The sequence below is a fragment of the Lontra canadensis genome, unplaced genomic scaffold (assembly GCF_010015895.1).
Source record: "Lontra canadensis isolate GAN:19392208 unplaced genomic scaffold, GSC_riverotter_1.0 scaffold185, whole genome shotgun sequence".
Taxonomy (NCBI): Eukaryota; Metazoa; Chordata; class Mammalia; order Carnivora; family Mustelidae; genus Lontra; species Lontra canadensis.
Window position 1 is genome coordinate 1,108,455 of NW_022631179.1, and position 24,759 is coordinate 1,133,213.

A 24,759-nucleotide genomic window follows, 5' to 3' on the forward strand; every position below is an offset into this window, starting at 1 on the left:
TCTGTTCGTTGAAATATATGGGTCTTCTGCACACTTAAAAACTTGTAATGTCTCAGCAGAGAGGAATGAAAACAATCTAAGATTTGCTATATATGCAAGTTTATGTAAATTTTCAAATGCTATCTAATACAGTATTTTATCTGTATTGGGAAGAGGGCAGCTTTTACCTATTTATGACAGTAGGACTGGACTTAAAACATGTCATTTCCTCTTAACAATGAACAATATTTTGCTATTTCCTTTGTAATTTTGTAGGCAAATATCCTTTCACTCAACAAATGTTTCTCTGATGTCACAGAGATATCATTTTAGTGAGACACAACAAATAAATTAAATATGTATTATATGGCAAATAGTGAAAGAAAAATAGAGCAGGGTGAGAGAAGATAGTAGTGGGGTACCATTTATATAGAGTTCTCAGAGGAAAGACCTTTCTGAAAAGGTGAGATTTAAGTACAGACCTAAAATAATACACTGTGAACCAAGTAGGACCAAAGGGGAAGATCATTCCAGACAGGATAGTAAGACAAAGCTCCTCAGACATGCTTGTTATATTGGAGAAAAAGGAAAGAGAGTGATGAGGGGGAGAATGAGCAAGTAAAAAAGTCACTGGATATGAAACCAGAGATAATGTGGATGGGGGTAGTTCATTACAGACCATGGTAAGAACTTTGGCTTTTATTCTGAGATAGGATATCATTGGTGGGGTTTTTTTGTTTTTGTTTTTGTTTTTTAAGATTTTGTTTATTTATTTGACAGAGAGAGAGATCACAAGTAGGCAGAGTGGCAGGCAGAGGGAGAGGGAGAAGCAGGCTCTCTGCGGAGCAGGGAGCCCATCCTGGGACTCCATCCCAGAACCCTGGGATCATGACCTGAGCCGAAGGCAGCTACTTAATTGACTGAGCCACCCAGGCACCCTACCGTTGGTGGGTCGTAAGACAGAAATAATACTGACTTTTAAGAGATCACTCTGACAGCTATGTAAGCTAGTAAACCCTGTGAAAGCACGTATAGAAGTTGATGAGTTAGGAAGCCTTTACTACTACCTAGGAATAAGATGGCGACTTGGACCAGAGTGAATGTGATGGAGGTAGTGAACAAAGATCAGATTCTGAGTCTATCTTGAAGATAATACTGGTGGAATTTGCTGATGGAGTGGATGAGGTATGAAAGAATCAAGGACTCCAAAGTCTCTAATCTCAACTGGAAGAATGGAGTTGTCATTTCATGAAACAGGGAAGACTTAATCAGGATTTATTTGGGGGCAGTGGGAATGAAGAGTTTGGTTGTGGGCGTTATGAGGTCTGCGATACCTGGACATTCGAGCGGTGCTGTAGAATAGGCAGTTGATTGTGAGCCCAGTGCTTAGGGGAAAGTTACAAGCTGGAGATTCAAACATGAGTTTCCTTTAGCCAGAGACATGGATAAGATTGCCTAGTGAGGGAGAGAGAGAGAGAGAGAAGCAGTCTGATCCTGATTTGAATCTTGGGGCACTCTAGCTAGCATTTTGAGGCTAGAAAATTAGGAGGAACCAGCAAGAGGGCTAAGCAACAATCATTTAGGAGGGAAGAGAAGAGAGAATAGAATCCTGGCAGGCCAGATAAAGAGCTTCAGGAAGAGAGTAATTCATCAGCTATGTCAAATGCTGCTGACAGGTTAAAGGATATGAAGATGAAGAAATAAAAATTGGATTTGAGCACATGGAGGTTATCAACATGCTGCTGATATTGAATGGTTTAACAGTGGAATATGGAGGCCAAATCCGACTTGTGAATTTAAGAGACAGTAGCAGAAGTGGAGAAGTTTGTACGGAAGAGCAAATCAAAGTGGGGAAGGGGGAAGTATTGGGAGGGTGATACAGGTCAAGGTTTTTTTTTGTTTTTGTTTTTTAAATGATGGTAGCTATTAAGACATGTTTATAAGTGACAGAAGTGATCCAGTTGAGAGGAAAAATATTTGTAAGGAAATCATACAATTCCAAGAGTAAAATGGAACTCAAGGAAAAGGTGGCAACTTTGATTATAGGAATTTTGACAGTTTATGCATAGTTAGGAATGTAGCACCGTATTCAGATATAGGAAGGCTGGTAAGGTGCAATGGTGAGAAGGGAGCTGTTATTGATTTGATTTTTTTTTTTCCCTATTTCCCTAGAGAATACCTTACTCAGAAAGGGGAGTGGGAGGTTTTCTTAGTTTAAAATATATTAAATAGCCATTTAAGAGAGCTGGGTAAATGGATTAAGGAAATTAGCCTGGGTGGGGGGGGGGGTGTGAGGAACACAAGGTGCCCTTCCACAGTTAGGAGGGCTGTTTTTCTCCAGCCAAGCTCCACTGCCAGCACACAGTGAATTAACCAGGATTGCGGTTTAGACAGGTAAAATGGAGGAAAAAAGAAGGGAAGGATGAAGGTATTTGTAAAGAATTTATAACAATGGATAATGGAATCGAAAATAGGCCATGAGTTTTTTAAAAAATGGGCATAACATTTGGATAGGTCCTTTAGTACGTAGTTGATTCTTATTTGAGGTAGTTCTGTTAAGTCACTGTGAATACTGATCTGCAACTAGGGAAAACAGGGTTAGGTTCCTGAAAGACTTAGGTGACATTTCCATCCATGTGTTTTTACTTAGATGGTTTATTCTATATATAGTGTTGATTCCTTAACACTGAACTCATCATGGCCAAGGGCACTAATGATAAGCCTGGAAGTTCATCTAGAACACCTGTTTTCTCCACCAGGCATACCGCATCCTGTGTTTCGGACTGATTACTAGACAGCACTTCCGCACCATGCTTGGAGGGCCATTTAAAAAAGCAAAACCGGGGGTGCCTGGGTGGCTCAGTGGGTTAAGCCGCTGCCTTCGGCTCAGGTCATGATCTCAGAGTCCTGGGATCGAATCCCGCATCGGGCTCTCTGCTCAGCAGGGAGCCTGCTTCCCTTCCTCTCTCTCTGCCTGCCTCTCCATCTACTTGTGATCTCTGTCAAATAAATAAATAAAATCGTTAAAAAAAAAAAAAAAAAGCAAAACCGGAGTGCCTGGGTGGCTCAGTGGATTAAGCCTCTGCCTTGGGCCCAGATCATGATCTCAGGGTCCTGAAATCAAGCCCTGCATCGGGCTCTCTGCTCAGCAGGGAGCCTGCTTCCCCCCCCACCGCCCCCCGCCTGCCTCTCTGCCTACTTGTGATCTCTGTCCGTCAAATAAAAAAAAAAAATTAAAAAAGCAAAACCACCGATAAGCATGAAAAGTACAAAAACCCTGAAAGTATATATATTGTGAAAAGTACATTTATTTACAGTAGGAGAGCAGAATTAACCAGTGTTGTCTTGTTAAACTCAGCTGGGAATGCTAAATTTTTCGCCACTCTGTGCATATCCATGACTGCTATGCATACTGGTGATTACAAATTTTAATGAGTAGGCAAATTTGCAAATATAGGATCTATAAATAATGAAGACTATATTGCCCCCTAGTTTCCTCATTTGCTGCTTTTGATCAAATGTAAAATATCAGGGGCACCTGGCTGGCTCAGTCGGTTGAACCTCTCTTTGCCTTGGGCTTTGGTAGTGATCCCAAGGTCTCGGGATCAATCCCCCACATCTGGCTCCCTGTTCTGGGGGAGGGGCGTGGCCAGTGGCTGCTTCTCCCTCTGCCTGCAGTTCTGCCTGCTTGTCCTCTCTGTGTCAAATAAAAAAAAATCTTAAAAAACTTTAGAGAAAAACAAATGCTATATATCAAAATTTCAGCACACCATTACCATCAAGAAATTAGTAATAAATTTTGCTGCCAGTTTTCAAGAAGTTTCTATATAAAATGTATGTACTACTTTGTGTACTCTGCAAAGCTGCTATCTTCTGTCTTCTGTGTGTTACAAAAGTGTTAGAAATTGCACCCTAAGGGGTGGCTGGATGGTTCAGCCCCTTAGAGTTCAACTCTTGGTTTCAGCTCAGTGATCTCAGGGTCACGGTATCCAGCCCTGGGTGGGGCTCCCATCAGCAGAAATATGCTTGAGATTCTTTCCTCCTCCATCTTCCTTCCCCTCTGCTCCTTCCTCCCCTCCCCCACGCTCTCTCCAAAAGAAATAAAATCTTAAATAAAAAAGAAATTGCACATAACTCTAGGTTTTTAATTTTTTCCCCATTTCAGTCATTGGCAGTCTTTTTAATTACTGATAGCCCATGGGGGCATTAAGTAGGCTTTTACTGGTTCTCGAAAACAGCAGTCAATTATCCTAACATCTGGCAGGTGGATGTGACAAACCACGCTACTTAAACATTTCTGTCAATTGTGATTTCAGGGCCTCTTCCCCACATCATACCTTCTCTTCATTAGGCCCAGCAGTAACGTAACTTGTGGGATACCAAGTCAATCGGTTACTTTTTGATACTGGTTTTTGGTGGGATCTTATCTCTTCTGGCTTGTTTCCTCTTTTACCTTTTTCTTCTATGCAAATATATATTTACTTTATTACAATCTTTTCGTTAAATTAGTGCTGCCTTATAAGGAATTTAGAGCAGGGGGGTAAACCCCACCCAAGTATCAACCGCCACCCTTCCAGTAAAGCTTAATTTGGGGCGATATACTTGACTTTCCCCTTCCCAATATGCCAATGTCGGTATCGTGCCTGCCGCAGTCTATAAAATCCAATTCGTCTCAGCTTCCTGTAGCACACCCGGTGCCTTTATTCACATGCAGAACGTCCGACGGAATGAGCGCTCCTTCACCAAAGGACTTCAGCAAGTTGGAGGGACTAGAAGAGAAAAATGGGAAATAAAGGAGAGGGTGGGGAGGACACAGCGGGGGGTGGGGGTGGGGTGGGGGCGGGCGGAAAACAGGAAACAAGGACGAGGCGGTTCACCACCACCTTCCCCCAGTAACCCATTCCCGCTCGCGGTCAGCCTCGGGTTCCATTCACCGCCCGGAGCAGCGCTCCCGCCTCAAGCCGCGCACGGCCTTCCCGCATTCGGTACGCCACCCCTTATCTGCTGCGTCTTTCCTCGCTCGGCAAGCTCGTCCTCCCGCACGCTTCTGGGGGTAAGACTTACTTCTAACGGGCGAGCTCCAGGCGGCCCCGGCCCCCCGAAGGCCGGCCGCGCACTCGGCGGCCGGTCTGAGGCAAGTGCCCAGGCCCGGGCTCCGGCTCCCAGGAGCGGGCCGCACGGAGCAGCGGCGCGCTCCCCACCTCTCCGAGCGCAGCTGCCGTCGCTGCGGGCCGAGGAAGCGCCTTGGTAAACGCCCGCCAGCCGCCTAACCCGGGGTTTCCGACCACCCCGCCGGAGCCCCGAGGGGCGGGGGCGGGCGGCCGGAGAGCTCACCCAAGGGCACCCTCCCACCCCCGCGCCTCCGGGCGCACGCGCAGCAGCCGCAGCCTCCTTTATTTAGTCCGCGATGGCTCCTCTCGCGCCCCACCGTCCTCCTCCCGAAGGTGGCTCCCACCCCGCGCACCCCGGAGCCTCCGGGACCAGCCTCGAGCAGGTCCCCGAACGGGACTATCCCTAAACTGGAACGGCAGCGGCCGGACTTGGGCGTGAGGAAAAGAAGCGACAACCGGAAAGAGCTGACGGGTCGCGAGGAGGCGAGCCAGGCCTCAGAGGAAGAGGAAGGCCGGGCCGAGCCGAGGTTTGCCGAAGGCGGCGTTCCGGAGCCGCGCGGGGCGGGGAGGAAGGCAGAGGGTGGGAGAGGAGGGGCGCGGCGGAAACTGCCGAGGTTTTCCGAAGGCCGCGGCGTCCGAGTTGCCCGGATGTAGTTGGTGGAGCGGCAGCGGCGGCACCAGCGGCGGCGGCGGCGGCAGCAGGAGGCGGCGGCGAAGGACCAGGCAGCGGCGGCGACGGGGGGAGGAGGGGAGGAGACGGAGGAGCAGGAGGAAGAGAAGGCGGAGGAGGCAGTAGCTCTCCGCGGGGCAGAGCCGGACGCGTCTTCTTGCCCCCCTCCCCCCGTTCGCCGCTGCCGCCGTGTAGTTGGCGCGGCTGCCTGGGCTGAGAGTGAGCGTGGTGGCGGCGGAGGGAGATGGCCCGGGAACGCCGGCGCCAGTAACGGGGAGGTGCTGAGAGTCGCCGAGGGCGCGTCGGGCCCTGGTGCCGGTGCTGCCGCCCGCCCGCCGCCTGCGCGCCCGCCCGCCCGCCTCTCGCGGCCGCTCTCCCCCTCCCCCGACACACACTCACAGGCCGGGCATTGATGGTAATGTATGCGAGGAAACAGCAGAGACTCAGTGATGGGTAAATTGTCTTTTCGTTTCGGGCCGGGCCGCAGCGCGGGCGGGGGGCGGTGGCGGCGGCGCGGAGGGGGGGGGGCTGTTCCTCCTTATCTGGTGCTGGCTGAGCCGCCATTTTTGTTGTTAACCCTGATCCGGATCGGGCTGGGAGGAGGAGGAGCAGCCGCGCGAGCGGGCGAGGACGGAGTGAGTGTGGAGGCAGCGGAGGGCCGGGTTCTCGGCGTTTCGCCCTCGTTCCCGTCTTTCAGCCGGCTGTGTGTGTGCGGTGTGTGTGTGGGGGCTCATTGCCGGTACGTTTGGTAGGTCTCCCGCGGGGAGGGGCGCTGGGGGGGGAACCCGTTTTCTTCCTACCCCCCCACCCCCCACCGAGGTGTCTCATATCGCGTTCTCTCTTCCTGTTTTTCAGCTGTCACGACCGGAGGGGGGACTCGCAGCCTTACCAGGTACCAGCCGAGGCCGGGGTGGAGGGGTGGAGGGGTGGGTGGGGGGACGGAGGGGGAAGGGAGGAACTGCTACTCGAGCGCAGGCTTCAGAAGTCGCTACAGGCCCTTCGGTGCAACAAATCTGAAACTAGCACCGCGGGTCCCCTTAAAATTTTGTGTTTGGTTCTGTTAGCGCTCTCCAGCAACGTTTAGTGACATATTTTGACAGGTGACTGGAGGAAGTTCAGGGTTTTTTGTTTTCTGTTTTTTCTTTTTTTTTTTTTTTTTCTTAAAGAAAAAAAAAATCTAGCCAGGAAGGACCTAACTCGATTATTTCGGTGTGAAGGAATCGAAGGGATGAGATGATAGGTGACTTCTGAGCCATATTTATTGTATTTGGGAACTAAAAGTTAACGTAACGATACTTAAGTTAGATGGAAGGCTTGAGAAGAAATAACTAATTGATTTTCAACTCTTAAATGTGTCTCCTAAACTATTCCTTCCCTATTTTGTTTTTGGTGCAAATAGTTCAGTTACTAGTGAAAGAGCTTTTCTCTTTGTGAGAATTGAGATCTTTGAATACTTGGATAATTCATTCCATGGTCAGAAGTCTTTTTATGGATAATCCATTCTAGCATAGATGGTTCTAGGTAGGTAGGTTCTTTTTTGTTACTGCGGTTTCTGCATGTAAAGTTTTTAAAAATTGCGATAAAAGTGGGCCTTGTTCTGAGGTGGAAATCTCATAAATGGCTGGTAACTATCAGATGACACCAGAAATAAAACTTTCCACTTTCTACACCTAATCACTTAAAGGAATTTCTAAGCTGATAGTTACGTTACCAGTTAAAAATCCTAGGTCCCTTGATGTGTAAAACATTGTTCATTATCTTTGCATAGTCAAAAGATTAAACCCTGTTGAATCTGCTTCTCTGAAACCTACTAATTAACACTGGTTTATTATGGGTGTCTTAAATGTGTATTAGAATGAAACTAAACCATTGTGAGGAAGTTCCATTAAATTATGTTAGAAATATCCGCCAACATTTTTATACCTCGAAATTATTTTCAATACCTGTGCAAGAGTAGGTAAGTTAGATGTGAAATGGGTTTTTTTGGATCAAAAATTGGTGAAACTGATGGTTCTTTTTTTTTTTTTTTTTTAAAGGTTTGTAGAAACATGCTTATTCTTAATGTATACTTGTATCTGTGTGTATCAGTTGTAGAACACAAGGTTACATTAGTACTCAAGATGAAACTAGTACACTAGTTTCTACTTTGGATTAAACTTTGTTATTCCCAGAAAAATTTATTAAGGAATTAATGTACCAAGGTGTTTGATTTTTTTTTTTTTTTGTAGTTAAAAAAATAACTTAATGAAAAAAATTTTTTTTTTTTTAACCTGATTCATTCAAGAAGCCGTAGACTAAGTCTTAGGTACTTAGGTGTCTGAATAACTTAAAGGCAGAATTAGAAGTAGAAATTTTAATTTTATTGATAGAAGTTCATGAACTGAAGTTGATACGCCAACTTTTATGATAAAATCATCTAGGAAGTTTAAAGTTTCATTTTTTTCTCTTTTTTTGGGGGGGTGATGTTTTGCAGGCACTTAAGTATTCATCGAAGAGTCACCCCAGTAGCGGTGATCACAGACATGAAAAAATGCGAGACGCCGCAGATCCTTCACCACCAAATAAAATGTTGCGGAGATCTGATAGTCCTGAAAACAAATATAGTGACAGCACAGGTCACAGTAAGGCCAAAAATGTGCATATTCACAGAGTTAGAGAGAGGGATGGTGGTGAGTAGCTTTTTTGATGAAACCTCCACATATACTTAATAGCTCTCTGTAAAACAGTAGGTTGCAGGGATATTTCCCTGTATGGTTGTGTCATCAAAATATTTTATGTCCGTCAATTTACTTAATTAATAAACAAGTCACTCTAGAAATAAGGTATTGAGTTGAGCATCTTAAAATGGATACCAATGGCTTATAAGAGAATGTGTTTATGAATATAACTTATCAAATGCTTTGTTAACGATGAGAGAAATACAGGACATTTTTCCAAGAAAAGAACTTTATCACCTTTTCAAGTAAAGTCTTCAATTTATTTGACTCCGTTTGAGATTCTTAGGTTGTTTAAATTTATTTTTATAAGGAGTTCAAATGTGATTCCTACTGATAAGTTATGAATTTAAAAGCTTAGTATGGTTTTTGAGATCGTTTACAAGCTAAAAAAATGACCTGTGATCAGAAAATTCTTTTGGGTTTTTGTTGTTAGCATTTAAAATGTTGTTTTCCGTATTCTCCAGGATTTTATTAGTGTAATTTTTATACTGTGTTCATACAGACATTCAACTTTTATTTTAAAAGTTAGTCTCCTTTCTTTTGTATAGTGCTGTTACTCAGTTACTACCCTGCCTCAAGCTCTTTGTGCTAGGAGGCTAAGAAATAGTAAATACATTCTGTAACTATTTTCAGATTTAATTTGCCCATTTAATTTAGACTCAGATTTTGAGTCTAAAGCATGTACTGAGGCACAAGCTATTTTCACTGGGTAAATGAAACATTGTTTTTTTTTCCCCACTATAAGATCTTCTATTGCTTATGTTTGAGATACATATATACAACAGTGATTGTGCTTGCAGAATCTTCTAAGGAAACTCAAATGAGTGCCATGTGGTTTTCTGTCCATGAGCTTCTCAATTCTTCGTTCACTTTTTAAAAATAGCCTGCATCTTCTGGTCCTCTTTTTCTGCCTCTTAGGATGGAGATCATTTTTATTCCGTGAAATCAGATAATCAGAAACATAGGTCTCCTCTGTCCATAGTTCCTGGGTTGAGGAAATTAATAATGGTCAGAAGATAGCATTGAAATGAAAGAATTTTGGCGCTGTATGGAAGGGGGGATACAGTTCTGTTGAATATAGCTATAACTTTGTGCTACTTATGCAGATAAATTGTATTTTGTATATAACCAGTAGGAGGTGGGTTTGGTTATTGAAGTGTTAGAAGTTCTGTGATGGTAAAATTACTTAAACTATTAATATTTTTAATTTTGTGGGTAAATTTTCTAATGTTAGATACGGTTGGAGATGACACTATTTTCGGTTATTCTTCTGTAGTGAATTTCATTTTAAATGTTAGCTCTTGGAAGGCAGGTGCTGTTTGCATTGTACTCTGCTTTATTTTTAAAATTTTTGAAATTGTGACAGAATAGGATGCGGTACTTCATCTCCTTACAGATAAGTATCTTGGGTTTTCTTTTAGTGATTGTGATCTTGTTCCTGTATATATCCTCTGTGTCCATATCTGGGAAGAAGTCAGTTTAGGCACTCTGGGAAAGTTCTGTAAATGCTTTCTTCGAGCATTCACAGTTAACCATACCTGATAATTCCTTTACAGATGAAATAACCCCAAGACTATTCTGTTGCTTATTCATTCAACAAACACAGGGCAACAATTTTGTGGTATTCCTGAAAGGAAAGATAAAATGTCATCCTGGCCTTGAAAAACTAGTTTGAAGGGCTTTGACTCTTGGCCAGCTAATGGTGGTTTTAGCTGCTAACTTTTTCTGTACTCCTTTTTTTTTTTTTTTTTTTCTTTCCAATTTTGATTTTAATTTTGCTTCCTATATGAACTCTGTATACTTCCAGGCTTTTAGTTTTCTTTCTGTTTGCATCTGGTTGCTGATGGTTCATTTGTAAGAGACTTCTAATTTTTCTGATACAGTCATTTGCTAAGTTAGGCCCCACTTTCTCATTTGTTTTTTTAGCTGTTTATCTGCCTCCCTCTGGAACCTTTTAACTAGTAAAATAGCTCCATTTCTAGCTATCATTTCTGGTATGCCTGACTGCTGTATTCCTTAATTACGATGTATGAGTAGTAATAAGTATGAAATAGAGATCTCCATCCTGAATTTTGGAGTGTCTGTTAGTTCTTTTAAAGATGTGAAGTGCTCATTCTTTTCTCATTTAATTCTTCTTTAGTCCTTATTCACTGGCTCCCATATTTTCTTTTATCGCTGATACGTGTTTGAAACTTAATTTTTTAAAGTGTGTAAGTATGTTTTTTTACAGGCATTTGTATTCTTTGAGATTTTTAAATGAATTGTGATATATATGAGTATTCATATATGTAAAGTCAGAACCATTTCCTGAAGTTCAGCGCAGTGAGTTGGATTATCAGTGCACCTGTGTAAGTAACTTAATTTAAAAACAGTTTATGGGACACCTGGTTAGCTCTGTCAGTTTGACTCTTGATTTCAGCTCAGGTCACATCTCAGGGTTGTGAAAGCCAGCCCTACGTTGGGCTACACGCTGGGTGTGGAGCCTGCTTAAGATTCACTCCCTTTCTCCCTCCTTCCCGCTCTCCCTCTTTAAAAAAACAAAAACAAAAACAAAACTGGGCTGCTTAGTTGGTTAAGTGACTGCCTTTGGCTCAGGTCATGAGCCTAGAGTCCTGGGACTGAGTCCCACATCAGGCTTCCTGCTCAGTGGGGAGTCTGCTTCTCCCTCTCCTCCCCCTCTTTCATGCGCTCTCTCTCTCTCTCTCTCTCTCTCTAATAAATAAAATCTTGAAAAAAAAAAAAAAACAAAAAAAAACAAAAACCCAAACCTGTAGAGGCCCCTGGGTGGCTTAGTGGGTTAAGCCTCTCTCTACCTTCCGTTCAGGTCATGATCTTAGGGTCCAGGATCAAGCCCTGCATTGCACATTGGGCTCTCTGCTTGTCGGGGAGCCTGCTTCCCCCCTTTCTCTGCCTGCCTGCTTGTGATCTCTGTCAAATAAATCTTTGAAAAACAAAACTAAGAACAGGTTACTATATTATTTATTGATCTAATATCAAATACATTATTTTCATTTTAGGGTTTAATTTTTTTTTACTTTTTTTTTTTTTATTAAGATTTTATTTATTTGACAGATCACAAGTAGGCAGAGAGGCCAGTAGAGAGGAGGGGGAAGCGGACTTCTGCTGAGCAGAGAGCCCAATGCAGGGCTTGATCCCAGGACCCTGGAATCATGACCTGAGCCGAAGGCAGAGGCTTTAACCCACTGAGCCACCCAGGCATCCCCATTTTAGGGTATAAAAAAAAAGACCTTAAGACTTTAGTAAAAATTTACTAACTTAAGAGCCTATGTGATTTGTAACTTGGAGATTTTTTTTTTTTTTTTTGTAACTTGCATTTTACAAAGCTTATAAACAAATGTGGGACTCAAAATCAAGGTTGGGCTTTACTGGCATCTGTCTACATCACAATGTATTTTTTACATTGATGACTAGATTTCTTTTATGGCACATTGGATTTCCTTGGAAAGTTTGGAAGTAATGTATAAAAGGACTTCAAGTAATTTATTAGGAAAAGTAAAAGCAAGGAGGTTTGTCAGTTGTAGAACTCTTTAATTTAAAAAAAGACTTACTATAGGGGAACGTGGGTGGCTCAGTCGTTAAGCAACCGCCTTCCGCTCTGGTCAGGACCCAGAGTCCGGGGATCAAGCCCTGCATTGGACTCTTCAGGGCTGGCTTGAGAGGAGCATCTTTGGCTCCTTGCTCAGCGGGAAGCCTGCCTCCCTCTCCCCTTACCCTGCTTGTGTTCCTTCTCTTGCTGTGTCTATCTCTGTCAAATAAATAAAATCTTAAGAAAAAAAGACTATAGCATAGTATGTACAATTTAGAGAATTAGATTTTGTCCTTTTCAGATTCATTAGAGAATGTAGGTTCTTATAATTTAAGGGAAGTTACGTGAGTGTAAATTACTTAAATGATTCTTTAACTTGGTGAATCAAGTTATTCTTATATATTCGGGAGTTATTTGCAAAACAGTCTTTAAAAAAAAAAAAATAACCAAAAAGTAAGAATCTCAGGTACAATCATTAGATCTGTTTTTATAGCTTAAACACGTTTTTAAAAGTGCGGCTGACATCCAAACCGCAGAAGTATGAGCATACAGTACATGTTGAATTTGTACTTTCGTGGAATTTTAAAAACACTTTCTCTTTAGTTATTGAAGTATGTTTTTCTTGAGGACTTGTTTTAAATGAAGATTTTACGCAAATAACTTTAAGAATGATGATGGTACAGGTGAGTTTAGGAGTGAAGGTATCTTTACAAGGATTCTGGAAAGCTGTTCCACAAAACTTAAACCTCTTGGGGGTTGTCCCATTTTTCACATCCCTTTCAGAATTATTTGTAAGAAACTTATTGTAAGATACATTTGGAATACTTGTTAGAAATCTCTTTTTGGGGGGGAGATAACTCAATTGACTCATTGAAAAATATTCTTCATTGGTTTCCTGAGCATTTAGATATCGAGTACAAAGTAAAATTGCTTTTAGTGGTTTTAGTAACCATTGTTTCTACAGACTTGAAAAAATACTAGTGTGCGTAGTAAAAGTTTTTATCTCGTTTTGTCATTTAGCCATATTTGGAGATATTTGGAAATGTATTTTCATCTAATTTTCAAACAAAAGATACTATATAACATTTGAAGAAATCGTTCTGTAGGGACTATTTGGGGATAATTGGTGCATTTATAGTTTTTAAAATATAATTTAGGAATGTTTGAATCTCTTCACCTTGGGTGATAGGCTGATACTTGAGTAATATGTACAGCTTACGGTTGATTCTTCAGGCAACTTTATGCTTTGAATAAAATGTAATATGTTTTGCATTTGTAATGCTAGAAAGTCTTATAAAAATTAACAGTCTCATTTGATCCTCCTGTTGCTCTTGGAAGGTAGAACAGATAAACCATCTGTTTTACAAATGAGAGAAAATTTACTTGTGTAAAATTGAACAAATAGTGGCAGATCTGACTCTAGAAATTGGTCTTCTCTGGTAAATTGTTTACAGTGTCAGATATTTAGGCATATTGATAGCTTATTTGGTGGGTTTTTATTGTAGCACAAATTAAAGTCATATCCTCTTGTATCTTGATGCTTTCACCCAACTTCCTTGGTGGTTGTGTCTAACTTATCAAAGCCATGGCATTGACATTGGCACTATACGTGTGTGTAGTTCTAGACCAAGATAGCACGTCAGTGTTCTACTTTTTAAAAGAGTTTGAACATGAAAGTGTGCCAGTATTTTCGTTTGGAAGCAGCCATTTTTCTCAGGCCTTCATACTCAGACATTTGTACTCAGCAACTTGGGAGATTTCATACAGAAGCTAAAGTTTACTAAAAGCTTGGATTTCAGTCCAGTGAAATAGGCGATATTACCCATTTTTATTGCCTGATGCTTTATAATAAGATAATAGGCAGATATGTTTGCCTTGGATCTCCATAGTTCACGTAAAGACCACAGGAAATAGCTATTCCATTTCAAGAGAAACCGAATAAGCTTGGCAGGTTAGCGGTCCTAATATTTCAGTTCTTGCTGTTTTTGTTTTAAGAAAATACATACATACACCCTAGACATATGTGCATGTATTTGAACACATCCATCATTTGTCTTAATCATCACTTTTTAACATTTTTGTTGTTTTTAAAGAGATGTTTATATATTATTACTGATACAGTGGTATTTCTTTTCTTTTCTTTTTTTTTTTTTTTTTTAAGATTTTTATTTATTTGACCGATCACAAGTAGGCAGAGAGAGAAGGGAAGCAGGCTCCCGCTGAGCAGAGAGCCCGATGCAGGGCTTGATCCCAGGATCCTGAGATCACGACCTGAGCGGAAGGCAGAGGCTTACCCACTGAGCCACCCAGGAACCCCTCACCTTGATCTTTTAAGGCAGTCTTAATTGAACTGTTTTTTAGTTGTGCAAGATATATTTAAAATATTTGGTATACCATACTTAGGATTTTTGGCCCATAATTCACAGAAAACGAGATTATTTCAATGTTAAGTGTTTGCTTATCGTCTTCTATTGCGCAGAATGGTTGTGTATATAGTTTATCATTTTGTTATGATGCTGGAAAGAGTGAAGATAGCAATGAACGGGGGCATCTTTACAGGGAATCTGTATGTAGGACCACATCTGTAACTGTTCTGCTTCTGGGACTCTGTACTAAGTATTGGGAGATACTGTTTGTTAATCATTTCAAAACCAGTTATGTAGGTCTTGCAAATGTCTCAGAAGAGTCTCTCTTCTACTTCTTTATGTGATGCCTCATAATTTTGAAAACACTTTTATACTGTTTTTCATCTGATCCCAGAACAACCCTTTGATGAAGATTTTTCCTGTTTAAATGGGAATACTTCGGACTGTTAGTTGAAGGTAGAGCTCTAGGGTGTTACATATAGCTAAGAGCCTAGCTTTCCAGTTTTAACAATTAATAGTAGCCTAAATACTTCACTTGGACTGTAGTTAAAACCGCTTCTCAGTGCTTCAAATACAACCATTCAAATACAGCGATTATACTCCTAGCTACCACATTCTCTTACCAGGACTCTGTAGAAGCCTTTGAATGGTGTTCTTTTTTGCATCACAGAGTTACTTCCCCCACGCAGTCCAGAGTGGTCCAGTTAAAATGCCAGTCAGCTCACATCACTCTTTTTCTGAAAACCGTCCAGTGACTCCCTGTTGTTAGGAAGGCGTATAAAAGACCCTGTGTAATGTGGTGTCTGGGTGTTTCTTCAGCTTCCTCACCTACCCCTCTTGTCCTTGTTTGTGCTGCCCCGTCCATTCTGGCCTTAGAGAAGTTTGTTTTTGTCTCAAGATTACTTCATTTTATGCTCTCTAGAACATTCATCTTTTTGTGCATTCTTCTGGTGCGCTCTTAACTTCAGTGTTGGGTGTAAATGTCACCATCTCCCAGGGGCCTTCCCTGTCCTTCCCCATCACTGAAATAGCCATCTCCATCACTTTCCGTCCTTTTCACTGAGTATTCTGCCTTGAACTTCATGTGACCTGATGTTACTTAACTGTCATTTTGCTATAACATGACATGTGTGTTCCTGAAAGTCCTCATGCCATACAAAATCCCACCACAGGGTTTTTGGGGAAAATGTAGTTAGGGGCACATGAAAGAGATAGGAATCCAATGAAAATCCTAGCATGACATATTAAATGATTAAGGAGTACAGTAACAGTTCAGTAAACTTAGTACTTTATGTTCATAAAGACCAGAAATGAGCTTGTGGGAGGGAGGTGGGCATCTTCTGAAAGGGCTGCAGCTTGTGAGTTACTCTTAATTGATGGAGGGAGGGGTATCTGAACCCTCTGAAAGTTGTCACACTAACTGTGGATGGGTATGATTCATAACTCCTAGGATGAATTGAGGTAGCTGGCAGATGTCTGGGGTGTGTGCCTTGTAAATTCCTATGTAGCTTGGTTCGTCTAGGTATAGCTAGTGTTTTTCACAGGTGAAACTGCTGATAAGTGGGAAATTTGTGTTATGCTCAAATAATTTCTTGATTTATCAATAGTGCTGGAACAAATGTGCATTTTTCAAATACAAGTGTTAATAGCTGAACTGATTATATTTCAGCTTTTCTTTGGTTGTCTTCTGTGGAATATACTCTACCAGAAAGAACAGGGAGTGAATTTGTTTTGTTAACTTGTATTACTCTTGCATAGAAGAGTGCCTGACACCTTGTAGCATTTCAGTAAATGGGTGGCTAGAATAATACTGGAATTGTTACTGTCTGGAACAGTGCTTCTGAAACTTGAATGTGTAGAATATTCTCACCTGGGGATCTTGGCTAGAATGCATATTCTAGTTAATGTGAGCCACCAGCGCAAATTAAATGTGTGGTTTTCTAGTAGTTCCGTTGAAGTAAAAGTAAAGCAAAATTAATTTTAGTGTGTTTTCTGACCTAGTATGTCCAGAATATCATTTCAACGTGTATTTGATATTTTTAAAGCTATTAATAAGATTCTTTACCCCCCTGCCCCCCATGAAGTCTTTGAAATCCAGTATTTTGCACTTTTTAGCACCTTTCAGTTTGGACTAGCCATGTTTCTTGTGCTTACTTGCCATATGTAGTTAGTGGCTATTGATTGGACAGCACAGTTCTGGAGGATATGATGATTCTGTTGGTCTGTCTAGCTTCACACATACCCCTCTATTTCCCTTAAATTTTTCCTATGCCTGATTTCTGAAATAGCATGTAAATGCAAGGTATGGTTAGAGTTAATGAATCCTTGAACTATACAGTGCTCTTGTACTAAAGTTTTTCTCTGGTAGGACACCTATATCATAGAAAAATTAGAGAAAGGGGGAAAATAAAACTGCCTTAAATCCTGTCATTTGGAGGTAAAATATTTTTCATAAGACATTTATTTTTCTGAAATATCAGAAAGATGTTACAGCTTTTCCAGAATTTTTATTAAAATGGTTTCATATTCTGTTACGCTTTTTTCTTGGGGTTTTAATTTAATATTTGTGTAGTGGGTTCAGTGGACACTTGGTATGGACAGTATCAGAGGACTGAGTAGGAATATTTTCTAGTTGGTTCTTAGATACTGATACTTCTTTCTATTCTTAACTAATGTATTGAAGTCTTCTTTCAGCTAGGTACACTACAAAATCTGAGTTTCCGTGTCCACTCCCTTAGGATTGTTGTGGAAATTATGCATCTAAAACGCTTTGAAAGCACATAGCTAAGTGCCTGGACTGTGACACCCTAAATGATTAGGTTTACTCTTTTTCCTGTGACTAAGTTAGTGTCAGGTCAGCCACTATAGGTCTCAAACTATTCTTTAGAGTTAGGAAGGAAAACACTGGGTATTTCGGTTGCCAAACTGAAGAGCCTGGCAAGTGAGAGCTACATGAAGGGGGCTCCAGGGCAGTTCTGACTTGGTGCCTGCTCATGCCCAGGATCCCACAGTTGAGAGAGTTTTAGAGTACATGTAAGGATAATTTCCTCCAGATTTGGCTGCTTTGTTGGAATCACCTGAGAAGCTTTTAAAGTGACAGTTACCTTGACTCCCTCTGAATTACCATGAGTCAGAGCAGTAGGGGATGTAGCCTAGAAAAGTGAATTTTTAAATAAACACAGATTTATTTTAGATACTTAATAAACCCGCAGGTCTAGGGAGAGTACATGGAAGAGGGGGAGGAACTCTGGGGCATTACAAAATTTTATCATTTGGAATCTAGAAGTCTAGCGAGGTGGTTTGCCAGATCATATGTTAATGTGTTGCATTTTAAAGAATTTTCTTCTCTTTGATCTTCTTTCCTGATTTATAGATTATACAGTTTGTATGTAGTTACACATTAAATAGCTAGCTTAGTATCCTGTGGCACAGACATCTAATGCCCCACAGTAGAACTAATTCTGGACAGTAGAGAAGTTTCTAACCAGTATCAGCAACTGACAGGCCAGTGAGATATATTTGGGTAGTATCAGGAGCTATTGCTATTACTCTTTAGATAAAAAGCGGTCTCTGGCACTCTGTATCCTTCTCCTCCCCCACCCTCCCAGTCCCTGTGCCTTTCTGTTGTCTTGAGACTATTGAGTAGTAAACTTCTTTTAGTTTTTGTTTGAAAAATAAGTTTCACCTATTGGTATACTGAGGCTGATTTTAGGTGTTAAATCATTTTCTTTAAGTAGATTTGTGAAGAATAATTTTGCAGACTCTTCCAACTTCATAAAAATGTGTGCGGTTTGATCATGAGAACACTGCTTGTAATAGGAAAAAGCTAGGAGGTGGCACAGTATGATAGGGTGCAGGAAGTAGGGTTTTCCAGTGCCTGGGTGGCTCAGTCGGTTGGGTGTCTTCCTTGGGCTCAGGTCATCCAGGGATGCAGTCTCACATCAGGCTGCCTGCTTGGTGGGCAGTCAGCTTTTCCCTCTACCCATTCCCCCTGCTTGTGTGCACGCATATGAGCTCTGTCAAATAAAAGCTAAAAAAAAAAAAAAAAAAAAAAGGGTTCTTTACTACTCTTCTGTAGCGTTTTCTGTGGTGGTTTGGTTCAGTTTCTGTTCCTGCTGTTTTTTGGCTCTTTACCAGGGTTTTAAAGCAGTTGTATTTAATAACTCTATGCATAAATATATGAGTCTCCATTTATCATGGGACATTTAAATTACAAAAAATACCAAGGGTTAAGTCACAAAGCTGTACTTAGTGAAACTATAGACTAACCTTAATTTTTTGTTTTTGTGTAATTATGATAGTTTCTTTTTGATATAACTGTTAAATGTCAGTGTTGATTATTTTGGAAAAACAGGACAAAGTGCTTAACCTTCAAAATCTCCCCATTGATTTGGGCCAGTTTTGTTACTACCTTGACAAGAAGTGGGTGAGTCCCAGACACTGACTCATATGTAGGGATGTTCTTGATTTCTTGGGAAGAACAGGTTTCAGAATGCAGCACTCATTTTAGTATTGCGATATTTAAACTTAACTTTCGGTACAGATGTTAGGAGGTGGAAAACTTACCTTACTGTTTAATTAATTTAGTGTATTAGTTGATTTTCATTGTAACTGTAAAAGTAGCTCATGGAAAGACTTAAAATAAATGTGGTCAGTCTTGAGCAGGAGAACTATTGGGAGCTGTTAATTCTGCATGTTTAATTGACTTTGTCAGCACGTTATTAGCAGAGTTAAGGAAACTACCTGCCCCCAATGCCCTTGCACATTGGCACATTGCACATTTAGGATTTGAAATGGTTGTCTTGTATGCTGATTTTGGGCACATTAGCTAACTTTTGGTTGTATAAAGCCATATGTTACTAGCATTGATTGTGGTTAGGATTTGGATTAAGATGGTGGAAGTAGAATTTAAAGAGAATTACAGTTGATATGAGTAGTTTGATATCATAATGTTTAGAAATGCTAAGGAAGAGCTTAAGCTTGAACCTGATACACTGGGAGAATCCAAGATACCGGGCATGGGAGCCTAGAAAGTTAGATTTTAGACATGTTACGTTACTGGGTTACTTCTGTTGGCTTTTATTATCCTGTTTAGAATTTTGCTATATGGGAACCACCATACCAAAATTTCACTAATGTGGGCACTTCTCATTTCTATTTTTGGTTGTAATAGGAAATAGAATGGTTGTGTTAAAAACACCTTACATGATCTATTTTAAAACAAAAAGGTTTCTTTAATTTTTAAAAAATCAGTAGGACAGTATCCAAAGAGAAAACAGTTACAATGAAAACATGTTCAGGATAGTCATTATACATTCCTGCTAACTGCTTGTTGTATTTCTTCATTAAAATTAGAACAGCTGGGCACCTGGGTGCCTCAGTTGGTTGAACGTCTGCTTTTGGCTCGAGTCTTGGTCCTGGGGTTCTGGGGTCAGGGAGTCTGCTGCTTACCCTGCATCCCGCAGCCCAGCTTGTGCTCACAGTCTCTATCTCAAATAAACAAAAAATAATTAGGACAGCAGTGTTGATGAAAAATAGAATATACGATTCTGCTGCAGCCCTTCAGTATAGTTTTTATATGAAGTTAAATCATACAATATTGCTGTTGCTCTAAGTAAAAAAAAAATCTCAGTTTCATGTTCTGCTTATTGTTAGGGCAGTCCCCTTGTTTTTCAAAAACATCTAGATGTACTTAAATACATTTTCCTGCCTCGATAATTTTTTTAATGTTTATTGCCAAAGATGGGCATCCCTATAATGTACATTGTGTTGATAATGAAAATTTTTGTTCCTGACTTTAATGGGTATACTTCCTTAGTTTCACCTTGGAGAATGCTGCTTTTAAGTTTTTTGGTAAATATTTTACTAAGACAGACATTTTCTGTTTCCTAGTTTGCCAAGAGTATTTATCAGGAATGGATCTTGAATCTTAGCTTTTTGTGTAACTGTTAAGAAAGATGGTCATACGGTTCTTTTTCAGTTTACTAATATAATAAATTACAACAGATTTTTTTTTTTAATATTTTATTTATTTATTTGTCAGAGAAAGAGAGGGAGAACACAAGCAGGCAGAGCGGCAGGCAGAGGCAGAGAGAGAAGCAGGCTCCCCGCTGAGCAAGGAGCCGGATGTGGGACTGGATCCCCATGACCTGAGCCTAAGGCAGCAGCTTAACCAACTGAGCTACCCAGGCGTCCCAAATTACAACAGATTTTTTAATGTCCAAGCACCTTTTCTTGGTCACGGGATTCATGGTTTTGATGTGCTAATTTTTATTTTTTTTTTTATATTTTTGCTTTTATGTCCACAAATGAGAAGCACTGTTGAAAATGGATGAGAAACATTTGTCTTTTTTTTTTGTGCCTTGGGGCAGCTTAAAAATACCAGAATGAACTTTCTGAAAGCTGTGGTTGAATTCTGCTATAAAAGTCTGCTGTTACTGCCTTAGTATGTGATAGAACTTTAGCTCTTCTCACATTTTTGTATGGTAATTGACTCCTTTCCCTATGGCCTTTAAATATTTTATTAGAAAATGTATGAGGGGCACCTGGGTGGCTCAGTGGGTTAAGCCTCTGCCTTTGGCTCAGGTCATGATCCCAGGGTCCTGGGATCAAGCCCTGCATTGGGCTTTCTGCTAAGCGGGGAGCCTGCTTCCTCCTCTCTCTCTGCCTGCCTCTCTGCCTACTTGTGATCTGTCAAATAAATAAATAAATAAAATCTTTTAAAAAAAATGTATGGATACAAAATTTAAAATTTATATAACTGTTGACACTGTTGGACTCTTTTCTTGTATTAATACTGTTACTTTTCCTATACTTTTTAAAGAATCAGACTTAACCAAAGACTTGTTTCTTGTATTGGTGTTTTTAAACAAGCTACAGAGAAACTCTTTTCTACTTTTTATTTCAGTTCTTACTGGATCCTTCTTTGGCCTTAATTTCTTCAGTTGAATAGTTTGTTTTGATTGTATTGAAAACATTCGCTGCTTTGTTCATAACTGCATAGGTTTTGATTCAGCTATAGAGTGATTGCATTTTTATTCAAGTCTAGATGTGATTCCAGTTTTGTTTTTTCTCTTTTAGCTCAGGAATATTTGGAGGTATGTTTTTAAAAAAAAAAAAAAATTAAAGATTTTATGTGTTTATTTTAGAATGAAGGCCTGTGCACACAGGCCCACAGAGATGGGAGGCAGAGGGAGAAGAAGAGAGAGCATTCCAATCAGACCCCCCCCCCCCCCAGCATGGAGCCCAATGCATGGCTCCATCTCATAACCCTGAGATCACAACCTGAGCTGAAGTCTAGTCAGGTTAACCAGCTGAGCCACACAGGCGCCCCTTAAAAATTTTTAATGAATTTTCTAAACCAGTATTTTAAAAATTACTTCTACTTGATTTTATGTTAAATTCTTGTTTTATTGGCCTGTTGGAATTAAGATTTTTTTTCCCTCATCTGAATAATTATTGTAAATATGTCGTGGATGTTTGCAAATAATATGTGGTACAGAGGATTCTGTCAGATCAGGTTCTTTATGTAGCGTAACTATATAATATAAATCTGTAGTAAACTTAATTTTTACTTGATCTGTTTTCTGACAGGTGAGAAAGTTTTCCATTGTGATAATGGATTTCACTTCTCATTCTTTTAAAAACATTTTTTCCTCATGTGTTCTGTTTGTATGTACTTATAACTATTATTTTTTATGAGTGGTAATCTGAAGTTCTGGATGCCCTGACATGTCTTCATTTTGTCCTTATACAAGAATGATCTTTCAGCTAGATTGAAAAAGACGAGTACCCCCCCCCCCACCAAAATGCTTCTAAATTGGTGATTACTGTTGTTGCAGGTGGGAAGTGTTATCTCAAGCCTGGTTCTTTTTATATGTAGCTCACCATTATGATGTATGTCTTTTACTTTTAACTCTCCCACCCCTTAGCTGGAGAGCCTTTAGGATTTTTATTTTTCTTTATCCTAAGATGTAAAACTTCACCAGTGTCTCTTGTAACTGGGGTCTTTTTTCATACTTACCCTTGCAACTGTTTTCGTCAAAGGAGAGCCCTTAGAGTTGTTCCCTCTTCCTCATGCTGCCCATCCCCTCTTTTAAAAAAATTTTTTTTTTCCTGTAACTTAAAGATTTTATTTAAGAGAGAGCTAGTGTGTGAGCAAGAGAGCACAAGTGGGGGTTGTGGGGGGTGGGTGGGGCAGGGAAGGAGTAGAGGAGAAGGCAAAGGGAGAAGCAGGCTCCCTCCTGAGCAGGGGGCCCCGTGCAGGGAGGGCTCTATCCCAGGACCCTTGAGACCTGAGTTGAAGGCAGATGCTTAACTGACTGAGCCCACCGAGGAGCCCCTTAAAATGATTTTTGATTCTTTACCTTTTGGAACTTTTGTTAGATGTCTTTTGATTATATTCTACTTTTCTTTTTCCTGGTAAATAGTAGATACTTGTATACTTTTCGAGTGAGAATATGTTGTGTTCTGGAAAGATCCCTTGGTGTATTTCCTCCAGCATTCTAATTAGATTTAAAGATGGTTCAGGTCATGAACCCCCGGGGTCCTGGGATCCCTGGGATCGAGTCCTGCATTGGGCTCCCTGCTCTGCAAGGGAGTCTGTTTCTCTCTCTGCCTGTTGCTCCCCCGCTTATGCTCTCTCTTGCTGTCTCAGTCTCTCTTGGCAAATAAAGAAATAAAATCTAAATTTAAAAAGTGTTCATTTCATTTCACCTATTGAAAGTTTTATTTTGGACAGTCTACTTTTTTTTAACCTATAATTTTATGAATCTGAATCAGTAGAAATATTCTGGGAATTTAAGTTATATTTTCGTTTTTTCCATGTCAAATATATGTCCTCAGAAGGTTTTCTCTTTGAGTTTGGTGCTTCCACATTATTGGGTTCCACGGACGTTTGCTGTTCGTAGTTGACTGCACTTGGGAAGAGAGTCTAGGTTAGCCACTGTTCATTAGAACATTTGTGTGGTTGAAAATGTTGAAAGTCTGAGCCATTCATATGGTAGCCACTAGGCACATGTGCTCATTGAACATTTCAAATGTGGCAAGTAGAACTACAAAATTCAGGTTTTAATGTTACTTAATTTAAATTTAGCCTGTTGCTATTATGCTGCTTCTCTCCTCACTTGAGCTTCTTTTTTTGAAGCTGCTAATGATCTCTCGGTTAACATGTCCACTTTCAGTTCATAAGTTTGAATGATTTTTCCTTTGATGGATGTATATATGTAGGTATGTGTGTATACATACATTTTATGATGCCAGTTTTCTTTTCTATGCTGTTTTCATCTCCTTACCTGCACTGAACAGATCGTATTCCCTGCGGTGTTGTCCCTGCTGCTGCTTTTTCTATAAACGCTACCCTTTGGTTTCTAGGGCCACTTGTCCTTTTGCTTACTCAGCATGTTTCATATGGCATCCCATAGAAAACTTTCCTTAAAATCTGTTCTGAATTGATTATTCTGGGGTTAATGCTTCTAGGAAGTCATCCTCGATTTCCTTTTCCTTTTCTTCTATCTTCAGAGGGGAATTCTAGACCTCATTGTCCTCTTAATGATTGCAGCATCATTTTAGCAGATCTTTTGTTTATTAATTCCTTATGCATTGCTGTCTGAATAAAAACTTTAGACAAAATTTAAACATACTGTTCCCTTCATTAACACTTAAAGTCTTCACTGATACTTTATTGACAACATAATTGTCTAAATATATGATTTTTCTCCTTCCTCATGTACTTAATTGGGAAATATTCCTGTCTGGTGTACATAGAGGACACAAATGAAAAGGAAACACTGTTATGTTCACACCAGAATCTGACATTTCAGAATAGATTTTTTTGCTTATAAATACAGTTTGAAAATTTGAAGAATTTAAAATCATCTGAGTCATTCTTGCCGGGAGTCCAAACTTCAACCCACCCACTCTCTCTCTCTACTACTGTCATGTAAATCTACCTACCCAGTCCTAGAACATCAAATTGCTGTTGCCCTCCTGTATGTTTTCAAAGCTAAAACTGTCCTTTGTCCTACCACATTTTTTTTTTTTTTCTTGGCAAGCCTCTGAATCCTTCAAGATCCCAGTTCTTTGTTGTCTGAAGACTTCCTTGAACCTCTTTCTATCAGTTCTTTTATAGGGAATTTTGATTGTTTGCATATGTGGTTTGCCTCCTACACTGTAAGCTCTGAGAAGGCAGAGATGGTTTTAATTTTTATTGTATCAGGACCTGGTGTGTAAATGTAGGTGTTCAATAATGGTAAATGTCTTACATGCCATTTGACATGTCTAGTACATGTCAGAAATAAGTGAGTGGTAGTAACCTTCAGGGAATTAATTGGTTTCAAGTTAAAGTTAATTTTTCCGGTGCAGTAAAGAG

At 40.4% G+C, this 24,759-nt stretch overlaps 2 protein-coding genes across 9 annotated transcripts in view; one reads left to right on the top strand and one right to left on the bottom strand.

Moving 5' to 3' along the window:
• Positions 1-4,103: 4,103 nt before the first annotated feature.
• Positions 4,104-6,525, bottom strand: LOC116860852 (WAS/WASL-interacting protein family member 3-like). Its single transcript, XM_032847136.1, has 2 exons — positions 5,044-6,525; positions 4,104-4,748 (listed from the first exon to the last, which is right to left on the bottom strand). The coding sequence occupies exon 1, from the start codon at positions 6,322-6,324 to the stop codon at positions 5,494-5,496; it is 831 nt and encodes a 276-aa protein (XP_032703027.1). The 5' UTR covers positions 6,325-6,525; the 3' UTR covers positions 4,104-4,748; positions 5,044-5,493.
• Positions 4,947-24,759, top strand: part of WAC (WW domain containing adaptor with coiled-coil) — an 82,779-nt gene continuing 62,966 nt past the window's right edge. For 2 of the 8 annotated variants that reach the window (XM_032847128.1, XM_032847133.1), the window contains exons 1-3: positions 6,106-6,213; positions 6,616-6,652; positions 8,216-8,429. In XM_032847128.1, coding sequence (XP_032703019.1) covers positions 6,173-6,213; positions 6,616-6,652; positions 8,216-8,429 — 292 coding nt within the window. In that variant the 5' untranslated portion in view covers positions 6,106-6,172. Of the gene's footprint in view, positions 4,965-5,511; positions 5,618-5,788; positions 6,214-6,615; positions 6,653-8,215; positions 8,430-24,759 lie in introns of those variants that run through there. The other 6 variants (XM_032847131.1, XM_032847132.1, XM_032847130.1 and 3 more) reach the window with 6 other exon arrangements.